The sequence below is a fragment of the Phytophthora cinnamomi genome (assembly GCF_018691715.1).
Source record: "Phytophthora cinnamomi strain GKB4 chromosome Unknown Contig49, whole genome shotgun sequence".
Taxonomy (NCBI): domain Eukaryota; phylum Oomycota; class Peronosporomycetes; order Peronosporales; family Peronosporaceae; genus Phytophthora; species Phytophthora cinnamomi.
The window spans coordinates 239873-262986 of record NW_027150982.1 but is presented as its reverse complement, the minus strand read 5'-3'; the positions used below and the strand labels follow the sequence as shown (position 1 = coordinate 262986).

Genomic DNA, 23114 nt, shown 5'->3' with positions numbered 1-23114 from the left:
ACGTTTTGCGCTGCCATTATCCTTAAAGCGCAGCACTGCCGGCGATCGGGTGACGAGCCTGCGTGGCGCTCAGTCCGACACCATGTCTTTCGCTACCACGCCAAGCAGCGAACACAGGAGGGCTAGTAAAGTATCCACCGCCGGCAATGCTCGGCGAGTGCAGCACCGCAGTTGAATCCAGGTGTGATATACTACACGTAAATCCACCGCGTGCGTGACCAAACCAACCAACTCAGATATGCATCGGCCTCTCCGTGCGTGACCAAACCACTGAACCGAGGTATGCATCAGCCGTCCCGCTCAAGGCCGAAGCCATTTCCAAATTGGATGCCAATTTCCAATACTGTGCATCCTGCTGAAACGGCCAGCTTTCTGGAATTTACCCAACGCCTCTCTCTTTCTGGCCGTGCCGTTGAGCGCTGCAATAAGGACTCGAGGCCTCACTTTTCAATTGTGCTCCGAGCGCGCGCGCCTTCACTACCCCAGCTCCGTTCAACTTCTCCGCCACTTTCGAGTTTCAACGCTTTCTCGACATCCATGGCAGACACCCACCCAGCGTCGCCCAGCACGGCCACGTCCTACGAGGCCATGACCAGTGGCAAGGCCAAGCCCAAAGACATCGCGGTGCCCGTCGACACCTTGGCCATGACCAAGAACCCATGCATACTCAGCTGGAAGAACCTCTCGTACACGGTCGAGACCAAGAAGACCGAGCGATGCCCCACCGGTAAGAAAACCATCCTCACCAACGTCAGCGGACGCTGCGCACCCGGCGAACTCACCGCCGTCATGGGGCCCTCCGGGTGCGGCAAGACCACGTTACTCGACATCCTGGCGGACAGGATCAGCTCGGGCACCATCGAGGGAGATATCTCGCTCAACGGTGAGACCCGCAACGTCAAGACGTTCCGTGCAGTGTCGAGCTACGTGGCCCAGGAGGACTCGCTACTAGGGTCGTTCACGGTGCTGGAGACCCTGGAGATGGCGGCGAGGTTGAGTCTGCCCAACTCCGTGACCCACCACGAAATCGTCGAGCGGGTACAGACTGTCATTGATGAAATGGGACTCAGAGTCTGTGAGCACACTTTGATCGGGGACATCTTCCGCAAGGGCATTTCAGGCGGCCAGAAGCGTCGACTGAGTATTGCCATTGAGCTGCTGTCGGAGCCATCGATCTTGCTGCTGGATGAGCCGACGTCGGGTCTCGACTCGGCTTCTACGCACAACGTCATGCAGTTCGTTACAAGGTTGTGCAAGGAGAACAAGACGGTCATCTGCACGATCCACCAGCCGTCGTCGCTGGTGTACGAGATGTTCACGAACGTCGTGATCCTTACCGCCGGTGAGACCGTGTACTTCGGCCCCAGGGAACACACCATTGACCACTTCGCCGCGTCGGGCTACTCGTGCCCGATGTACATGAACCCAGCTGAGTACTTTATCAGTCTGGTGAACTCGGACTTCGAAGGCCATGCAGACATCAAGCGGCTCGTTAACAGCTTCAGCAGCAGCACGATCGCTAACAGCATCGTGCAGAGGATCGACGCTGACACCGCAGCTGTGCACAGTGCAGCGCCGGTCATACCTGTGAAGCCTTCAGCGGTTCGCCAGTTCCTCGTGCTCATGCAGCGCAATTCGCTCAATAATGTCCGCAACCCGGGCATCTACTGGGTACGGTTGGCCATGTACACGATGCTGGCGTTCATGGTCGGCACCATGTATCTCTCCACCAATGATAACATCTCCGAGGAAGACATGATCCCGCTGCTTTTCTACGTGCAGGCGTTCCTGGTCTTCATGTCGGTGGCAGTGCTTCCGTTCTTCATCGAGCAGCGCGCTGTCTTCCTGCGCGAGCGTGCGAACAGCGGCCTCAACGTGTTCAGCTTTGCGCTCTCCAACTTCATCGCTACTCTACCGGGCATTTTTGTGATTGCACTCGTGTCGACATTGCTGGTCGTGTTGCTGTCGGGACTGCACGGATTCTGGTACTTCCTACTCAACCTGTTCCTGTCGCTCGTGGTGGCTGAGTCGCTGATGCACGTCATCGGAGCTGCTGTCCCGCACTACATCATCGGAATTGCTCTTGGTGCGGGCATCTATGGAATGTTCATGCTGTGCGAGGGCTTCATGGTGCCGAAGGAGACTATTCCGGACTACTGGATCTGGGCCTACTACATCGCCTTCCACACGTACTCGTTCAAGTCGTTCGTGTACGAGCACTTCATCCACGTAAACACCCCCACGGCCAAGGCGATCCTTGAACGACTGAACCTCACAGACGTCAACACGCCGCAGAACATGATCATCCTCGCGTGCTATGCAATCGGCCTGGAGCTCATTTTCACTTTCATCCTCTACAAGTTCCACACCGGCCGCCGGTAATGTAAGATTCCGGTTGTGCGGAGTTGCTCATGCTAGCCATTTGCATTTTCCACCACATAAGCGTATAAGGCATGCAAGTACATTACACATTTTAGATTTTCACTTCATACACCCTGATCCTAGCGCAGGTATAACTTGGCTACACGAACAACTACGCCATTCCATTCCTTCAGACTCCTGAGCTTTCGGGACGCTACTAGTCCCGTCCCGCGTGAATTGCGCCAGAGTTATTTATCCTATCACTTCGCTGCCGTTGGGCACCGTTACTTCTGGACAACCAACGGCACTTCGGAGTATGAACAGAATTGAGGGAGTCAACTATTCCAAGACTCAATGTGTTGATGGTCTTATCATCCAGGTCGCACTCACGTGAGATTCACTATTTATCTGCCGCCCCAAGGAGCAGTCTACGCTTTCACTTCAGACACAACTGATCAAATGGGAGACGGTGCTGGAGTCGTGGCGCTCGCCGCCGTTCAGATTGGTCTTCCGACGCTGAACCCTGCCGCGACTCACACTCCTACAAAGAGCAGTACTAGTCTTGCTGGGAAACCGCTTCGTATGACTACCAATCCGTGCACGTTGAGTTGGAGGAAGTTGTCCTACACCGTCGACACGAAAAAGAAGACGCCGAAGCACCCTGACGGGAAGAAGACCATCCTCGTCAACGTCACCGGTCGATGTGCACCGGGAGAGCTAACCGCCGTCATGGGTCCGTCTGGGTCGGGAAAAACCACACTGCTTGATATCCTTGCCGACCGGATCAGCTCAGGTACCATCCAAGGCGACATCGCACTCAACGGTGAGACTCGGAACCTCAAGACATTTCGAGCCGTGTCAAGCTACGTCGCACAGGAAGACTCACTTCTAGGCTCCTTCACCGTCTTGGAGACGCTCGAGATGGCAGCCAAGCTCAGTCTGCCCAATTCAGTCACCCACCATGAAGTCGTTGAGCGAGTGCAGGTGGTGATCGACGAGATGGGGCTCAGAGTCTGTGAGCACACCTTCGTAGGGGACATTTTCCGGAAGGGCATCTCGGGTGGCCAAAAGAGGCGGCTGAGTATTGCCATTGAGCTGCTGTCAGAGCCGTCGATGTTGCTGCTGGATGAACCAACGTCAGGCCTTGACTCGGCGTCGACTTACAACGTGATGAAGTTCGTATCAAGACTCTGCAAGGAGAACATGACGGTTATTTGCACGATCCACCAGCCTTCGTCGCTCGTGTACGAGATGTTTACGAATGTGGTGATCCTCACTGCTGGCCAAACAGTATACTTCGGCCCTCGTGTTGACATGCTACCGCATTTTGCTTCATTAGGGTATGTTTGTCCCGAACACGAGGACCCTGCCGAGCACTATATCAGTATTGCGAACACGGACTTTGAAGGTCACGGCGATATCCCACTATTGGTGTCTGGGTATGCTACCAGCTCTGTAGCTACTCGAATTCAAGAAGCCATTCAAGCAGACACAACAAGTTCGCACGCAACCAAGGTTATCGAACGGGTGCCAAACTCCCCGCTACGCCAACTGATCGTGCTGCTGCAGCGCAACTCGCTCGACAACATTCGCAACCCGGGCATTTTCTGGGTCCGATTTGTGATGTACACGGCGTTGTCGTTCATGATGGGGACGATGTTCCTCTCGACCAACAAACGCATCACGCCGCATGATGTGGTGTACCTCCTGACCTACGCCAACTGCTTCCTGGTCTTCATGTCCATCGCCGTGCTGCCGTTCTTCATCGAGCAACGCGCTGTGTTCCTCCGTGAACGCACCAACAGCAACCTGAACGTGTTCATCTACGTGGTCGCCAACTTCTTAGGCGCGTTACCAGGCATTTTCCTCATCGCGCTTAGCTCGACGCTTCTCGTTGGGTATCTCGCGGGTCTCAACTCGTGCGGCACGTTCCTGTTGATCGTCTTCCTGTCGCTCGTGGTCGCCGAGAGCCTGATGCATCTCGTAGCCGCTTGTGTGTCGCACTTCATTATCGGAATGGCGATAGGCGCCGCTCTCTTCGGTTGGTTCATCCTGTGCATGGGGCTGTTCGTGCCTCGGCCTGCAATCCCTGACTACTGGATCTGGGGCCACTACCTCGGCTTCCTGTCCTACGGGTTCGAGGCGCTGATGCACAACCAATTCCACAATGACACTTCAGCAGAAGCTCAGCGGCTGCTTACCAAGTTTGGCATGACGGACGCAGATCTCGGACGCGACCTTGCGATCGTAGCAGCAAATGCGCTTGCTTTCGAGATTCTTTTCACGTGCATCTTGTGCAAATTCCACACAGGACGGCGGTGAAGACAAATTGGCTTCTTACCTCAGCAAAGTCGACAATACAAACACAAAACGAATAATTTTGCAAACTTATTCAATTTTCAATTTTATTCCATATATTTATATGAATTTTAATTAAAATGTTCACGTAACGTTAGTTTGATTTGGTATATTATAATTATGTTTGCTTAATTTATGAAACTAATTTGTTACATCAATTAACATTATTATTATCATTAAATATATTTGATTTTTCAATTCGCAGTTCGTAAGAACTGTGCTTGCAAGTTTGTCATCGAACGACATTCAGCTACACTCACGCTACATTATGCAACATTAGCGTTATGGCACACAACTTGCACCCCCTCGTCATGTTTGTCATTGCTGTATTCCATGACAGAGCCAGGGAATTGTGTTTTCCACTTCAAAATTGTACTTCCGGTATACCGGTATATACCGGTACATTGGCGGTGGCTACACCGCAGACCAACCGATGGACGCGTGGCGTTCCCCCGCACCTTGTCTTCAGACCAACAAGCAAACAACGAAGAAGGGGGTTACCTTACTCAGCTACGCCATGATCACCCGCGGAACCACCGACCAAGCCGCCCCCAGCTCCCCGTCATCCAGGGGCGTGACGGCTCCATCGGATAGCGAACTCCCTGCGGCTGCTGCTGGTGTCGCTCCTCCTGACGTAGTGGACGTCACGGGTGCGGATGAGCCGTGGACGACGGCACCTGCTAGGCACACGTCCGAGCCCGTACCGCTACGCACGAGCAAGCGGGCGACATCGAAGCCGGCTTCTGGTGAGGCTGTGGTCGACACCCGCACGGGCAAAAATAAGGTGTCGAAGCGCGCCACGGTGGCATCGACTGCGGGGACACCAAGGAAGCCCACGGGTGACAGCGCCCGCGACTCCGATTCCTACCTGGAGGATAAGCCGCCGGCTCCACCTGCGAAGAGGCCGAAGAAGACGGTGGCCTCGGCGAAGACCTAGAAAGCCAAGGTGGTGGCGTTCGCGAAGCGTCCGGCGGCTACGCCGAGATCCGGTAGCGGGTTCGACCTACACGAGTTCATTGCATCGTTTTCGCCCGGTACCGCAGTCGAAGAGAGCGCCGTGACCGAGGACCCCGCGGCTCAGGCCAGTGCGATCACGCAGGGAATCGTAGGCCAGGACGACCATGCTGTTCCCGCTCAAGTGTAAGCCCTGCAAGCCGAGACAGAACGGCTCCGTACGCTGGTAGCCCGGCAGGGCGTTGGCCAGTTACCAGCAGTCCCCGCCCCAACCATGCATGCAAGTCCGACGGCTCCCACTGCCCCGAACAGCAAGGGCGAGATGCCGCCAGCGGAGGTGTGCTACCCTACGATGGCAAGCTTCCCGAACGGGGCGAAGTAGGCCAAGGGCGACTACAATCCTCCGCAAGCCCACCTGCTGGCCGCGAGTCGTATGTTCCGTGCCTTTGGCACGGAGACAGGTAAGTCCCTGTCTGCGATGTCGTTTGTGTTGTGGTTGCGGGAGCTCGAGTCGACCAAGTTCCGAACGACGCCGGAGGTGCTGATGGCGATCTTCAGCGGACGTCTCGGGTCACGCGACCTCACGATCATGCACTTCAAGGAATCGTCGGAGATGACGACGCTGGAGTACGGCTCCACGAACGCGAACTTCTCAAACGACTTCAGCCCGTCGGCCTCTCTGTCTCCTACGTCGATCAAGTGCGCGAGCTACGAGGACATTCTGGATGCTCTTCACGGTCTCGCCTCCCTCGGACAGGAGGTGTCGTATGACCACTTGCGCAAGCTCACGTCAAGGCTTCGCAACTTCGTGGCCAACAACATGTCGGCTGATCCTGAGAACACGCCTGCGCGGGTCCGGCTGACGAAATCGGCGCGCGAGCGGGAAATTTTCCGCGAGACCGTCTGTTTTCCTAATCGCTCAGCCCCGCCCGACGCCAAAACACCGTGTCTACCTGGAAGTCAGGAGGACTGCACCGGCACCGCCCAGACGGGTATTTTGACCTTACGGTCCGGGTTGGCCATACAGTCGCCCACACCTCAGACTATACAGTCCGGGTTTACCATACAGTCACCCACGGCCATACAGCCAGTACCGGCCATACAGTCGGTACATTCAATTAAGCATATGCGTAGAGCGTCAGCTCTGACTACATTGCAAAATATTTCGTGTGTATCACTTCATGAAAGCGAGCTGAACTCTGCTACAGAATCAGTATCACGGACAGTCACGTCGCCGGGATCGGTGTACCAGTCTTCGAGCCGCGGCGTCAAGTTCCCCACCGAAGAAGAAGACCGGTTGCGTACTGGAACTGCACAGCGACCAAGCCACCTGCGCCCAGTCATTAGCGTCAAGGCTGCAGCAGTGATGCACTCGAACGCTCGTGAAAGAAGCAATCTATTGCGCGTTACTCGCAGAGCTACTCTGGCTCAGGCTATGGCGAAATTGGGCGTTACGCTGCCTCCGGACAACTACCCGCTGTCGCGACCGGGAGTGGCAGGGCCCGAGTTTCTTCTTGATATTCCGCTGCGGAAGGCACTATCGGAGTTGCACGGCGGTCGGGCGCCTCCCTTCCAACTTTTGTCGAAATGGTGCGCAGGCAGACGGTTAACGACTACCGACCAAACCAAAGCTTGGTGCCAGCTGTGCTGAACGAAGTGTGCATGGGCTACGAACACTTGGAAGAGCTCCAGAAGATTGTTCACGGCGGTGTTGAAATCCGGTTAAGTAAGATCCCTCCGCGACAGGTACAACAGCCACCAAATCACGGGTCGGCGAGAGACCTCCTTAATGTGCTCCGCAAGAACATCCGCAAGGAACAGGACGCAGGGCGATGCCTGGTGCTCGACCGGGACCTCCTCAAGCAATGACCCGAGATTATCATCAGCCCCTTCGGAGTCGTTGACAAGAGTGGCGAGGACACCAACGTTACAGGTCGAACGACTCACGATCTGTCGTACTCCGAGGGCACCTCCATCAACGACTGTACGGACCAAGACAGCATCGTTAAACCGGAGTATACCCACTGCGACGCGGTTGCAACCGAGATCCTGAAGTCCAAACGCGTCCACCCGAATGCTCGTGTCTGTGTGATGGCTGGTGACGTAGCCTCTGCTTTCCGCAACATCAGCATCCACAGCAACAGCATGTATCTTTTCGCCGGGCACATCGAAGAGGACGGTGTCATTGTGATCGAGCTCGCGGCACTATTTGGCTGGACCAGGTCTCCGGAGTTCTACTCGATTGCTGGTGGTGCCGTCGCTTACGTGCACGGTTCTCACACCACCGACACGTTTCCGGATGGTATCTTCAACTATCACTGGGTCGATGACCATATTAATGTGGCTGCGGACATGGGAACATCCTGTGATGACGCGAATCGGCCGCTAAGGTACGCCATGGTAGCGGTCCTGGGTATTTAACGCTAAGAAGTTCACCGATTGGAACACACGACAACGCGTACTGGGCCTCGTGTTCGACTCTGTGGAGGGAACGGTGTCTACACCACCAGAGAAGATACTCAAGGGACGGAGAATTGTAGCGGATACTTTCTCCACTTCGTCGCTCTCAAGGCAGGCCTATCGGTCGCTGATGGGTAGTCTTCGGCATGTAGCAACATGCATCCGTGCTGCACGGCCTTTTCTCCAGCGCCTGCGCCAGCGCGAAAGTCATCTACATCGTTTCCAGCGTGTCCCTGATACACCTGACATGAAGCAGGACTTGCTATGGTGATGGCGTGTGCTCCACACACCCCAGCTGAACGGTGTCTCGCTGGAATACTTCAACTCACTCCCGGCACCGGATTTTGCAGTTGAAATGGATGCGTCAGATTACGGACTCTGCGCTTTGGACGTGTCATCGCAGGTGGCTCTCACTTACCAGTTCACGGACAGCGAACGCGAGCTGATCGCAGCATTCAAGGACGGCGCGCCGAACGCGTTCGATATCAACTTCCGCGAATTACGCTCTTGCGCTTTCGCAGTCCACGCGTGGGGACGTCGTTGGGGAAGCAGCGTTCCTCGCAACGGACGCCCTTGCCACGTCCTGTTTCGTATCGACAACACCTCTGCCGTCGCTTGGCAAAACAAGCTCACCTCGCGGATCCCACGTACCCAAGTAATTATCCGGCTCTTAAGCTGGTGAGAAACTTCATTCCAGCTCCGTTTTTCAGCATCTCACGTGCCGGGACCGACAACGAACGCGCAGACGCTTGCTCCCGCATCGCCGCTCACCCATAATATACAGCCAAATTTTCATCACTAACTCCCGGTTGGTCGCAGGTATCACCGACAGTCGATATTCATGGTCTGACCGACATTTGGCTGCGTATCTCCGAGCGCACTCCGTTGCCGACTCCACGTTCGATCAATACCGGCGAGCCCTGACGAAGTGGACGACCTGGACGTCTCGCCATGGTACCGCACCTTCGCTTGCGTGAATGCCTCTCGCTGTCCAAGTACAGCACATCTCCACGGCTTCCAGTATGGCTTCGGGTCCGGGGGGGGGGGGCATTCGCAGCGACTCGATCATGGCAGTCCTCCTCGGTGTTCGGCACTTCTTCGCGGCATCCGGTCATGACTTCCCAATTGCACACCCGCACATCCGTATGCTGCTCAAAGGAATCAGCCGCCTCGACTCGCCACCAAGCCGAAAAGCACCAATGTCGATCGGGCTTCTTGAGGCATGTTTCCGCAGCCTCGCGATGACTGAACCATTTGAGCAAGCCCTATGGGGGTCATGAGCTTGGCGTTCTTTTTCCTCCTGAGGCGATCGGAAATCGTAGCAATTGTCTGAGGTTCCTTCAAGTGATTTGCTGTTCGAGCTCAAGACATCGCTGTTCTAGACGTGGAAGATCGACCGACATTGACTCCTTCGAAAGCACAATCGCTGTGTATGCGCTTGATCGGTTCCACAACCAACCAAGGCGGATCCTCCACAATACGAATGCTGTCGTGTTCTGGGCACCCATTCCTGTGTCCCGTGTTTGGTGCCCTAATCCTGCTCCAAGTCCATAAAAACTTGCCCACCGACATACCGGTTGCAGTGTACCTGGACCGCCGCGGAAAGCCGGCCTGCATTGCAACGGCCGACGTGGCAGAAGATATCAAGCGAGCGGCTACTAGTACAGGTCAAGCCCCGCGATGTTTCAGCTCACATTCTCCACGGGCCGGCGGGGCAACTCACATGTATCGATCTGGCACGGACGCCCTAACCATCCAGTTTCACGGACGTTGGGTCTCCGATGCGTTCAAGACCTACACGAGGCTATGTAAGGAGTCGGTGGCTACTCTGGCGGCAAGCATAGTAGAAGGTCCACGGGGCGATTCGACGTTGCATTAGTGGGGCTCACTGCATGACCATTTGGGGGCACCGCTCTCCTTGTCCCTTATTGGACTGAACTGATGGTCATTGCATAAGCTCCCATTAATGAAACTTCGTTGAACCCCCAAATGTAGTGGAAAGTGCTACTTACTGTTTATCAGCACGAAAGCAGTAAAAGAAACTACGTAGACGACGCAAAGCAAGTTGCAAGGCAAACAGGGCTACACAAGGAAGCAAGTTGCAAAGGCAAGTCAGGCTCGGTAATAAGGGAGAAAGTACAATCACCAGCACTGAGCTGCATCAGGAGGGTTATCGCCGCTAGTCAGCGTGCCGATTGCGTGCAGACAACCTGATCTCGTGCATAGATCCGGGGAGCGTTGACGGTGTTGGCTGTGTGTGCGTGGTGGTCACCATAATCTTGACCGCACAACCGGCGAGCTTTCCTCATGGATTTACTCAAGGCCCTCTCCATGATCAAATCCGCGGCCCGCGTAAATTTACAGCAAATCTCACGCATTTTACTTAAAACGGGTGGAGCGCACAAACTAAATTTATCGCTATATCTGGTATTAAATAAAAAAAGATTTTTTTAGTAAGGTACGTTGTTGTCACAAAAAGAACGAATTTTAGTTTTACATCACGACCGGTGGAAATGCTCTTAATTCTACATTCAGACCCAATTAGCTTCCTAAATACAAAAATAATCGAACTGAGAATCAAGCGGGGCCCTAAAACCCGCGAACCAATATAAAATCCTATTTCCAGCCACGATATCGTTCTCAAATTAGAAGACGATGCTGTCATATTGCATTGCTTCGGTCTTGCCTTCGTGTAATGAGAAATGGGGTTGGCCTCCATGCTGGGAAAGATTGCCGAATGCTGGGAAGCTACGCAGGTAGAACTCCACGGATTTTACTCAGTTGAGCGTGTTCGGGAATTTATCCGGTACAGCGAACGCACCACCAAGTTTCGAGCACTTATTGTGATGGCGTTCATGCCTTGGCCATGTGTCGTCATTACTCTTCTCGCTGACGTGATTCCTTTGGGTCCACCCTCTCAAGGGACAAATTCTAGCTATCCATTCATTGTACGGACGCTCTTCATCTACTGGACCTCAACTATCGCCGTCAGTCTGCAATTCCGACACAGCGTCCCAAGTGTTAGGCTCTCAAACGCGCGCGTGATGATAAATGCCGCATTTACAGCAGCTCTTTCATGTGGTGCAATATATGCGCTAACGGTCATCATCGGCTTCCCCCTGCCATTTACATTTATCACAGTCTCTCCAGCCTGGGTGGCGTTTATGCTGCTACCTCTCGCCTCGTTCTTGAAAAAAGCGCGTTCTGATCCAAATGTGTGGCTTCAAGTAATCAATACGCTGAAAACGTGGATCGCCCAAGAAAGTCTGGTGCTTATTTACCCAACTTATTTCTACATTTTCACGACGTTGCCCGCCCATGCGAAAACACCTTTCGCGATGTTGATGCTGCCAGTTATCAAGCTCTTCATGCGCAATGTCATGGCACGCGCTGTGCCGCATTTGAACGACGAGATCCCGGAGGTGGTCCTGATGACCGTGGAGGTCTTCAATTCGCTTTTCATGTCGTACTGTATGCAGAATTCGCCTTCGATATGGAAAACACTGGGGCTAATTTCTGTGGATGGAGCTCAAATGCTGGCCTCGATGCATGACGTCGAAGTTGTCATCCAGCAGTTACGATTTTTAAAAGAACGAGTGGATGCCGAGCATGCTCAAATAGTGTTTGATAATTCAGCGGGTACAGAGGTGACTGCATCGCGCAGGAAGACTATACTTCATTACACACTAGATATTTTGGATCGGCATCAAGTATCACAAACAGCACGAGTCATCACTAAACCGGTACTACCAGAAGTGGCAGAATCTAAGGTTAAGCCCAAACCTAAACAGGTGCCCAACATCCTTTATTCACCTCGACTGCTCTCTCACGCCAAACTGATGAGCAGCTTCAGTTTAAGCCGCAAAATTTTCATTGGCGGCGAGGTAGATGACCTGAAGGGAAAGGTGGACGCCACCCAGCTGGAGTTGGAGTATGCAACGAAGACGAGAAAGCTGCTGTATATTACTGAGTTCATGCTGTTGATCAACTACGTGGGAGTAATCGTCCCTACCATTTTTTGTACGTTATTCAACTCTTGATGACAACATGTACTTTACTCAACTGACTCGTATGCCCTCTATTTACAGCGGCGAATTTGATCGTGATGTATAACCTTCCAAATAGGATTTACTACTCCCAAATCAAGAGTATGAATGATGGACAGTTGTGGGACACAATCAGGAACGTCATGCTGTATGGCCTCTTGCAGCTTGCGTTACTGATTATACTCTTTATGATGCTGTGGCGAAAATTACGTATGTCGGCGGTGCGTCAGCTAGCTTTCGTGCTGGAAAAACAGGGAGAACAAGTGCAGGCTAAACTTGTGTTTTGGGTTTTCTACAACGTAGAGGCTTCGTTGCAACACTACGGTAAGAATTGCGCCGCATATTCTAACGCTTTTGACCAAGCCTGACAAACGTTTGGTTGCCGTTTCTTTATTGCAGCATCGGACTATACATTCAAATTTGCCTGGCTTCATGATACACCATCATGAAACACGGAGGAAATTCGAGGAGCACATTCAACATTGATGGTGCGAATGCCAATAACGATGATGAGCAATGGACCACTTTTTCCTTCGAGAATTGTCTTGTTACCCCTTTCTATGCATTGTTGATCACAAATATTTGTTTGTCTTACGAATTCGAGTGTTGATGCCGAGCCAACCGAAAGGAATGCACGGAGTGAATATTATCGCGACTGCTCATATTAGACAACAGAATCTTCGAGCAGTACTGAGTCCGCATGTGCTATCTATGATTCCATCGGCGCTACTTCCACCGACATTTTTGGCACTAACCCTCCGAGTGACCCTGTCATCTTTCCATTACAATTCAATTGGAAGAACGGATGGCAATGTCTTTGAAATGCTTGCATCCTTTTATCTAATATGTGCTTGTGCTTCATTAACAATAGATTTTCCTTTTAACATTCCAAGCTAGCACACAATCGACTTCGGGTGACCAATCCACGGCAGTCAAATACTTCTCACGCTAGCGTTCGTACTGAAAAAATAGAGAGAGCAAAACCAGGCAAAACTTGTGTTCTGGGTATTTAACAACGTACAGGCGACACTGCAGCACTTTCGCATGAAGACTTGCTTATCTCAAAACCGAAACCTTCCTTCTAAACATTAAATATCTTAGTAAATGATTTCAAGCTCTCGAGACGTTCGTAGCGTCTATTTTGAGTCGAGATACCTCACTGCTCTGTCGTTTGATGAAAATAGAAAACGCGCATTTTTTTTCGTCACTCAAATTTAGTTTCGTTTGTACAGTTCGCAACTCGATCGATCCGTCCCCAAGACTACTCGTTCTTGCCTTCGTGCACTCTGGCTCCATAGAAAATGGGGCTGGGCTTTGTATTGGGGAAGATTGCCGACTTCTGGGAAGCCACGCAAGTGGAGCTACACGGATGCTACTCTGTCGAGCGAGTTCGGGAATTTATCCAGTACAACCAACACGCCAGCATTTTTCGGGCGGTTGCAGTGTTGGCGTTGATTCCGTGGCCGTGTGTGATTATAACGATTCTCGTTGACGTGATCCCATTGCGACCACCAGCTGAGGGACCAAATGCCAACTACCTGTTCATGGTTTGGACCTTTCTTGCGTTCTGGATCTCAACCATCGCCATAAGTCTGCAGTTCCGACACAGTGTTCCGAGTGTTGGTCTCTCAAACGTACGCATCGTGGTGAACGGCGTCTTCACTGCTGTCTTTTCCACCGGCGTTTTGTATGCACTATCCCTCGTCATCGGCTTCCCATTACCTTTCGGAATCCTAACAGTATCACCAGCCTGGGTGACGTTTATGCTGATACCACTTGCTTCGTTCGTGAGGAAAGCTCGATTAGATCCGGCGGTGTGGCTCCAAATCATGAACACGCTAAAAACATGGGTTGGCCAAGAGAGTCTCGTGCTTATTTACCCGGCGTAGTTTTACGTCTTTACCACACTACCGACGAATGCCAAGACACCGTTCGCTATGCTTCTTCCTATTATCAAGATATTCATGCGCAACGTAATGTCAAGGACTGTGGTGCATTTAAATGACGAGATCCCGGAGGTAGTACTGATGAACGTGGAGGTTTTCAACTCGCTGTTCATGTCGTACTGTATGCAGAATTCACCTTCGATATGGACAACACTGGGTCTCATAGCGATTGATGGCGCTCAAATGATTGCGTCGATGTATGATGTGAGCGACGTTATCCAGCGCTTACGAATACTAAAAGAACGAGTGAACGCAGAGCATGCTCGTTTATCAATTGACAATCCAGCGGGTACGGAGGGGATAGGACTACGCAGGAAGACGATACTGGTGTACACAGAAGACATATTGGATCGGTATCCATCGACACAGAAATCGCCGGCTGCAACAATGGTTACCGAAGGTCCCACCCAGTCTATTTTACCGAAAGTAGTGCACCGGGAAGCTAAGGTCGCGCCAAAGAGCTACAGGCGTATCCCCAAACACATTTTGTACTCGCCCTCTGTTCTCGCTCGATCTAAACTCGTGAAACGCCTCAGTATGACTCGGAAAGTGTTTTTAAGTCGAGACGTAGACGATGTCGAGGGCAAAGTGGACGTCACACAGCTAGAACTTGAATACGCAACGAAGGTTCGAAAGTTGCTTTACATCACCGAGTTTGTCTTGTTGATCAACTACGTCGAAGTAATTGTCCCGATCATTTTTGGTACGTTCATCATGGACTTCTGTGCTGAAATGGTGTCTGATCATAGTTCTAATCCAAAGTTTGCTTTGTAGCGGCGAATTTAGTTGTAATGTACCACCTTCCGAACAGTGTTTATTACTCCCAAATCTCAAACATGGATGACCAACACTTGTGGGACACAATCGAGAACGTCATGCTGTACGCCTTCCTGCAGCTGGTATCGCTGGTAGTACTCTTCACGTTGTTGTGGCAGAGGCTGCACATTTCAGCGGTTCGCCAGTTAGCATTCGTGCTTGAAAAGCAGGGGGAACAAGTGCAGACCAAGCTTGTCTTCTGGGTTTTCTATAACGTACAGGCCTCCTTGCAGCATTATGGTAAGAATGACCACCACACCTTCGCTCTGCTCATCGAGCCTGACAAACTCTGGCTGTCATTGATTTTGCAGCATCGGACTACACGTTCAAGTTTGCGTGGCTCCATAGCACGCCACAATAGTGGCGCCGTTGATACGGTTTGAAGTATCCAAGCTAGAATTCTTCAATACTACTAATAAACTATGCGAAGTCATCGTCCTGATCGGTTTTTGTAAGTTCACCAAAGCTGTGATACCTTATTTTGTGTTACTAGCACTATAGTGATAGCGGTGTATCACTGTCGAGTTTACTACTCTCAAATTGACAGCATGGACGATGAAAAGCTGCGACAAACGCTCAGATCTGCCATACTGAATCCCTTTATGACGTCGTTTCGTTGGGAATTTTGTTTCTAGTGTTATGGCAAAGGTCACAAATTTCCAGTTGGAGCCTATACCTGAAAGGTAAGGGGAAACGACTACAGTAGAGATGAAGCTTGTACTGCAGGCTTTCTACAGCCCGCGCTGTGGATTCAGATAACTAACAGGCTGAAGTCGCGGGTTTCCCAAGAAAGAGGCGGAGACGCAGGGCAGTTCCAAGAGCACGACGGTGGCATTTTTTTTTGTTTAATGTTGTTGAGGTGTATTGTATTACTAGCTCGCACCGAACTCCAAATACCCCTTCCGCCTCAAAATGAAGAGGACTGGGAAACGCAACCTGACATGCGGTATATGCAACTCGAGGGCTGGGCATCAACGTGGTTCTCCCTCTCTCTGTGTCTGCCACTGACTAAAGTTATCGATTAGGTGGCTTAGTAATATGACATACTTCTACATCATTACCACTCTACCCGTTGCTCTTTGTGCAGTCTGTAATTCCGACCCAGCTTTCCAAGTGTTTCTCTCTCAAACGCACGAATTGTAATAAACAGCACCGTAATATCAGCGTTCTCTACAATTGCGGTGTAGGGGCTACTGTTAGTAATTCATTTCCCACTGCCATTCACATTCCTCACAACTACCCCAATATGAGTGGCTTTCATGGTTCTACCTCTCGTGTCGTTCCTGCGAAAAGCTCTAGTCAACCCAGAAGTATGGCTCCAGGTTGTCAATACTCTGAAAACCTGGGTAGGCCAAGAAAGTTTTGCGCTGGTTTTTCCTGCGTATTTCTACATCTTTACCACACTACCGGCCCACGCGAAAACACCTTTCGCTATGCTTTTCATGTCGCACTGCATGCAGAACACGCCTTCAATATTGACAACAATAAGTCTTATCACTGTTGATGAAACCCAGATGGTCGTGTCGATGCACGATATTAAGCGCTGTTATTCAGCGGTTAAACTTTAACCATACAGCAAATCTCAGAAGTTTTGCTAAAAGCGTTGAGCCAGCAACAAGGTCATCCATTGATAAAGATATCACAACCGCACTTCACCGAAAGTGTTCATTCCCGACGCAGTCAAATTTAGTTTGGTCCGACTTCTCATCACTCCTCCTCGCTCCAAACTCAGTCGCCGATGAGGTTAGCGAATATCATCCATAAGGCTGTCGAGCTGTGGGAAGCGACGCAGGTGGAGCTTCATGGATTCTACTCCGTTGAACGCGTTCGCGAACTCATCAACTACAGTCAACAAACCAGCTTATTTCGATCCCTCGTGATTTTGTCGCTTGTTCCATGGCCATGTGTTATCATCACGATTCTCGTCGACTTAATCCCGTTGCGCCCACCATCAGAAGGCCTTCGTGCTAACTATCTCTTTATTATGCGGGTATTCCTCGCGTTTTGGGTCGCAACTATGGTCATCAACCTACAATTCAAACACAGTGTTCCAAGCGCCCCTCTAACGAAAGTTCGCATTCTTATAAGCGGTGCGTTTACTGCAATTCTTACGACTAGTGTTGTGTATGCTCTATCGCTCGCAATTGGTTTCCCGTTACCCTTCGGAATCATTACTGTCTCCCCGGCCTGGGTGGCATTTATGTTGTTTCCTCTTGCATCGTTCGTCAAAAAGGCTCGATCCAATCCTGCAGTATGGCTTCAGATTGTCAACACACTGAAAACCTGGGTCTGTCAGGAGAGCCTCGTAGTTATCTACCCGACATATTTCTACATCTTCACAACATTGCCCGCCGACGGGAAGACGCCTTTCGCTATGATGCTTCCGATTATCAAGATCATTTTGCGCAACGTCATGGCACGGACTATCGTGCACTTGAAAGATGAAATCCCGGAGGTGGTTCTGATGAACGTTGAAGTGTTCAACTCGTTGTTCATGTCGTATTGTATGCAGAACACGCCCTCGATATGGACGACGCTCGGTCTTATTGCGATCCATGGTGTTCAAATGATAGCGTCGCTCCATGATGTTGGGGTTGTCATAGAACAATTGCAAAGACTGAAAGTCCAGGTGATTTCAGAACGTTCTCGACAGGGACTAAGTCCAGAAATGAGAACACAGATGAGAGCGTTCGACAGCAAGCCAATTTTTGTATACACCGAAGAAATACTGGATCGATACAAATCGACGCCAGCAACTGACATTGATACGGCGTCTGTAAGACCAGGTGCACAGCAAGTGGCGCATCTAAACGTCAATGCTAAGCCAAAGGGCTTCAAAGCAACATCTAAACACAGTGTTTATTCGCCCCGAGATCTGGTGCGACCAAAACTTGTAGCGGGCCGAAGCCTACGCAAAATTTTCTCCACACACAGTTCAAGTGGCGAGAATAAAGTGGACATATCGCAGCTCGAGCTCGAGTATGCTGCCCAAGTACGGAAGATGCTGTACATCACCGAGTTCATGCTCTTGATCAACTACGTGGACATTATTGTTCCTATCATTTTTTGTAAGTGCGCTCACATAGTTCATGTTGGTGTGTAGTTGATACATGTAACCCGGCTGATCGCTCTCAACGATGTTTTCTAACAGCTGCGAACCTCGTAGTTATGTATCAGCTACCAAATCGTGTATATTACTCCCAAATCGACAGCATGAACGACGAAAAGCTGTGGCAAACCCTCGGAAATGTCATGCTGTATTGTTTTTTGCAGATTGTATCGCTGGTTATCCTTTTCCTGGTACTGTGGCACAAACTGCGCATATCGGCTCCGCGTCAGTTAGCTTTTGTACTAGAAAAACAGGGAGAGCAGGTGCAGACGAAGCTGGTGTTGTGGGTCTTCTACAATGTTCAAGCTACGCTGCAGCACTTTGGTACGACGCTTAGCACTTGCTCATCGAACACATACAAAATAACAATAACTAACAAAACGTTGCTTGTTGTTGTTGTTCTGGCTACAGCATCAGACTATACTTTTAAGTTTGCTTGGCTACACAAAACATCTTGATGACGGAAGGGAACATTATCTTGGAATTGAAGCAAACCTCTAGGAGGCAAATGAGGTACCATATCAAATAGGTACCATATCAAATATATCTACTGTAGTTGAAAGTAGTCGCTTGGATCCAGAAATAGCAGAATGGGATGCTAACGTGTTAACATCTCGTTATGCACGTCAGCGAAGATTTTTTTTTTTTTTTTTTTTTTTTTTTTTTTTGGTGGGGGGGGGGGGGGGGTCAGAGAATCTCTATTTACGTCAGCGAAGAGGTTTAAACGTTATTACTTGCCAACCACCCGACCTGGTTTGAGAACATTTGGAAACGAATGTACCCTTCTAATAAAAATTAAGGCTCCGTGGACATATAGCGAGTGCAGATATGCCTTAAGCACAATGCCATCGTCTTTAACAAACAAAAACCGATTATAGTTGCCAATCGGAGGTCCACACGATGTGGCATCTCATAATGTCGTATGCGTGTTCGTCAAATATAGCAACCCATCCCTACAAGAACAACAACAGGTGTCCGTCGAACTTGCACAGTGTTTGTCTTGTGCCACGAGGGAATGGGCGTCTTGGTTTGGTTGGGACGAATCATCGATTTTTGGGAGGCTGCCCAGGTTGAGCTCCATGGGTTTTACTCGGTCGAACGCGTTCGCGACTACATCGCCTACACTCAACGCACGAGCATTTTTCGAGCACTCGTGATTCTAGCGCTCGTGCCATGCCCATGCGTTGTCATCACAATTCTCGCTGACATGATACCGTTGCGTCCGCCGGCCGAAGGACCAGATGCCAACTACCTCTTCTTGGTTCGGACTTTTATCGCGTTTTGGATGTCAACTATCATCATCAGTCTCCAATTCAGACACTGTGTCCCAAGCGCTTCATTCTCGAACACTCGTATAATCGTTAGCGCTATCTTCACAACAGTTCCTACGATAAGTGTCTATTATGAACTATCGCTCGCAATTGGCTTCCCACTACCGTTTGGAATTCTACTGGTATCACCAGTCTGGGTGCTCTTCATGCTGATCCCTCTCCTCCCGTTTCTCAGCAAAGCGCGTTTGGAGCCCACAGTGTGCATTCAAATCGTCAACACATTGAAATCCTGGATTTCCCAAGAAAATCTGGTGCTTATCTACCCGACATTTTTCTACATCTTCACCACCCTACCCACCCATGCCAAGACACCTTTCGCGATGCTGCTTCCGATAATGAAGATCGTCATGCGGAACATCATGTCACGCACCGTGGTCCACTTGAGCGACGAGATCCCGGAGATCGTCTTGATGAACGTGGAAGTCTTCAACTCGCTCTTCATGTCCTACTGCATGCAGAATTCACCCTCGATATGGACGACTCTAGGACTTATTCTGATCGACGGCACTCAAATGATCGCATCGATGCACGACGTCGAAAAGGTTATCAGGCGCATGCAAATTGTGAAGGATCGAGTGACGACGGAGCGGGCTCGACTTTTGATTGATAATCCCACGGTCGAGCAAATTCTAGAGCTGCGCAGGAAGACAATTTTGGGTTATGCCCAAGATATTTTAGAGCGTCATAACCCGACTCAAGTTGCGCAAGTTGTCGTTGCAGCTCCAAAACCTGAGGGCCCGATTGTGGTGCCTTTCGGTACTTCTGTTGTACCAGACAACGATGCGCGCACACAGCTTAAATACTCAGCAACAAGCATTCGATCCCAATTCAGGCAAAGTTTTAGTCTGGTGAAAGTGTTTTCGATGCCCAAGCACAAGGCTAAAGAAGGTATGAGCGTTACGAAGCTCGAACTTGACTACGCTATCAACGTTCGCAAAGTGCTGTACATCACGGAGTTTGTACTCTTGCTCAACTATGTCGAAGTCATCGTCCCTATCATTTTCTGTACGTTGTCTACGCTCTACAGAAACATGTTGTTTGGCTCACTTGCAATTTTGTGTATCATGAATGCCCAGCGGCGAACCTGATCGCGATGTACCATCATCCGAATCGAGTTTACTACGCCCAAATCAAAAGCATGGACGATGAAAAGCTACGTCGAACACTTGGGAACGTGATGCTGTACTGTTTCCTGCAGGTTGTGTCGCTAGTAGTCCTGTTCTACGTTCTGTGGCACCGATTACGGATTTCAGGACTCCGCCAACTAGCGTTCGTGCTAGAGAAGCAAGGCGAACAGATCCAGACGAAGCTCGTGTTTTGGGTGTTCTACAACGTGCAAGCTACGCTCCAACACTACGGTGAGTGGTGTTGTTGTTCGTGTTGATAGCTTACCCTGATTTATTGTCACCTTATTGTGCTCTAGGATCGGACTACTCGTTTGAGTTTGCCTGGTTGCGCAGTCCAAAACCGTGATGTATAAGACCAACTCGCCCGTTTCGTGACTGCTAACATAGCATCACGTCGAACACTACTACAGAATTAGTCTCTTTAGAACTCATGAGAGCAAATATAGCGACTACTCATTCCTGAGAATTGCTGCAGTGGTCTGAGCGCTAGAATCTGTTCAGCATGGGTTTTGGGAAATGGATTGCAAGCCTCACGGAGTTCTGGGAGGCAGCTCAGGTGGAGCTTCATGGTTCGTATTCGGTCAGGCGCGTCCGTGACTACATCAGCTACAACCAACGAACCGGATTCTTACGAGCGCTTTTGGTGGCGGTGCTCATTCCTTGGCCGTGTGTTATTATCACTATTCTTGTTGACTTGATCCCGTTGCGCCCACCGTCCGAGGGCCTCCACGCGAACTACCTGTTCGTCGTCCGTGTTTTTCTCTCCTTTTTGGTCGCAAGTATCGTTGTGAACTTACAATTCCGGCATAGTATTCCGAGTGCCCCGCTGTCGAACTCACGTGTTCTCGTCACGAGCACCATCACTGCTGCTCAAACTACTGGCGTGCTTTTGGGGCTGTCTCGAGCTGTCGGGTTCCCTTTACCGTTTGGAATCATTACAGTGTCTCCAGCGTGGGTCGTCTTCCTTTTGATTCCGCTTGCATCGTTTTTGAAAAGAGCTCGAGCGGATCCAGAATTATGGCCCCTTGTGGTGAACTCACTGAAGGTTTGGGTATGTCAAGAAACCCTCGTGGTTATTTATCCCACGTATTTCTACATCTTCACTACACTTCCCGTCAAAGCGAAAACACCTTTTGCAATGCTACTTCCGATCATCAAAATGGTGTTGCGCAACGTCATGTCACGCACGGTGGTCCACCTAAACGACGAGATCCCCGAAGTGGTCCTTATGAATGTAGAGGTCTTCAACTCACTGTTCATGTCATATTGTATGCAGAATACCCCGTCAATATGGACAACACTCGGACTAATTGCGATCGACGGAGCTCAAATGGTGGCATCGATGCACGACGTCGGAAAAGTTATCAGACGCCTGCAGATTGTGAAGAATCGTGTGAATGCAGAGCATATTCGACAGATTTTGGCAAGTTCCAGAATTCCTCAGGTACAAGAATTGCGCCGAAGTACTATCCTAGAGTACACTCAAGACATTTTGGAGCGCCACTGCTCCAACAAGCCAGCACAAGCACCCGTGGCTGCTCCTAGAATTGAGGGTCCGTCATCAACCAAAGTGGTGCCTTTCAATGCAATTCTTCCGGCCAGCCAGGACGTGCTCAGGCAACTCGAAAAACCACCAAGCGTACTGATGAGGCCAAAGCCGAGCTCAAGTTTTAGCCTGGATAAAGGTTTTTGTTTGCCTGAAGCAGGTGCTGAAGCCAGTGCGAAAGTCTCGAGGCTAGAACTTCAGTATGCCCTCAATGTCCGGAAAGTTTTGTATATCACGGAGTTTGTGATCTTGATCAACTACGTCGAGGTCATCGTCCCCATCATTTTCTGTACGTCACCTGCATCCTACTAATTTGGCTGGTTTGCATCAACTCATGTGTATTATTCGCTATGGACAGCGGCGAACCTAATCATCATGTATCACCTTCCCAATCACGTCTACTACTCCCAAATCAAAAGCATGGACGATGAAAAGCTACGTCAAACCCTCGGGAACGTGATGTTGTACTGCCTCCTGCAGCTTGTATCACTTGTTGTTTTATTTTTTGTGCTATGGCACCGCATGAAAATATCTGGCCTACGTCAATTGGCATTTGTGCTCGAGAAACAAGGAGAGCAAGTGCAGACAAAGCTCGTGCTCTGGGTCTTCTACAATGTACAAGCTACTCTGCAGCATTTTGGTACGAGTTCTTCATTTTTGTTTAACGAAGTACAATTCTAACCGATTCATATGTGAAGCATCCGACTACACGTTCACGTTTGCGTGGCTGCACAACACGACATAGTGTATTATTGATGGTCGACTCACTAACTACATGTACATATCGCATTTAATCCCCTCTGTGCCAATGTATCGGTTTAAGCCTAACTTTTGCCTGAAATACTACATTGGGCTCCTTTCCGCGCCCAAGCTAAAACATGCTACCTTTGATTGTCAGATTAGCCCACATTGACCGAGAAAAGGTGTAGTATATCTCGCTTTCTTATTCCAGCGGCTTCGTGCCAAAATAGTCCAGGCACACACATGTGTGCACTTGCAACCAAATATCTAGACTTGACACATCACTTACTCCTCATTTTCCCACTTTTCGGTGCAATGT

At 50.4% G+C, this 23114-nt stretch overlaps 6 protein-coding genes across 6 annotated transcripts; all 6 read left to right on the top strand.

The window, feature by feature from the left end:
* Window positions 1-537: 537 nt before the first annotated feature.
* On the top strand, window positions 538-2382 carry IUM83_08104 (ABC transporter-like protein; the record flags this gene model as incomplete). Its single annotated transcript, XM_067932456.1, has 1 exon — window positions 538-2382. One exon carries the CDS (start codon window positions 538-540, stop codon window positions 2380-2382), a length of 1845 nt encoding a protein of 614 aa, XP_067790165.1.
* Window positions 2383-2820: 438 nt separating this feature from the next.
* Window positions 2821-4683, top strand: IUM83_08103 (ABCG transporter ABC superfamily; the record flags this gene model as incomplete). The annotated part of the gene is made up of 1 exon (XM_067932455.1): window positions 2821-4683. One exon carries the CDS (start codon window positions 2821-2823, stop codon window positions 4681-4683), a length of 1863 nt encoding a protein of 620 aa, XP_067790158.1.
* Window positions 4684-5152: 469 nt separating this feature from the next.
* IUM83_08102 (Secreted protein) lies at window positions 5153-5656 on the top strand (the record flags this gene model as incomplete). Its single annotated transcript, XM_067932454.1, has 1 exon — window positions 5153-5656. The coding sequence occupies one exon, from the start codon at window positions 5153-5155 to the stop codon at window positions 5654-5656; it is 504 nt and encodes a 167-aa protein (XP_067790159.1).
* A 495-nt stretch (window positions 5657-6151) lies between these two features.
* On the top strand, window positions 6152-8094 carry IUM83_08101 (Secreted protein; the record flags this gene model as incomplete). Its single annotated transcript, XM_067932453.1, has 3 exons — window positions 6152-6681; window positions 6862-7263; window positions 7560-8094. The coding sequence occupies 3 exons, from the start codon at window positions 6152-6154 to the stop codon at window positions 8092-8094; spliced, it is 1467 nt and encodes a 488-aa protein (XP_067790160.1).
* A 6867-nt stretch (window positions 8095-14961) lies between these two features.
* Window positions 14962-15302, top strand: IUM83_08100 (ABCG transporter ABC Superfamily; the record flags this gene model as incomplete). Its single annotated transcript, XM_067932452.1, has 2 exons — window positions 14962-15181; window positions 15253-15302. 2 exons carry the CDS (start codon window positions 14962-14964, stop codon window positions 15300-15302), a joined length of 270 nt encoding a protein of 89 aa, XP_067790161.1.
* A 4399-nt stretch (window positions 15303-19701) lies between these two features.
* Window positions 19702-22799, top strand: IUM83_08099 (ABCG transporter ABC Superfamily; the record flags this gene model as incomplete). Its single annotated transcript, XM_067932451.1, has 5 exons — window positions 19702-20386; window positions 20458-20739; window positions 22215-22343; window positions 22413-22694; window positions 22753-22799. 5 exons carry the CDS (start codon window positions 19702-19704, stop codon window positions 22797-22799), a joined length of 1425 nt encoding a protein of 474 aa, XP_067790075.1.
* Between the last annotated feature and the right edge of the window lie 315 nt (window positions 22800-23114).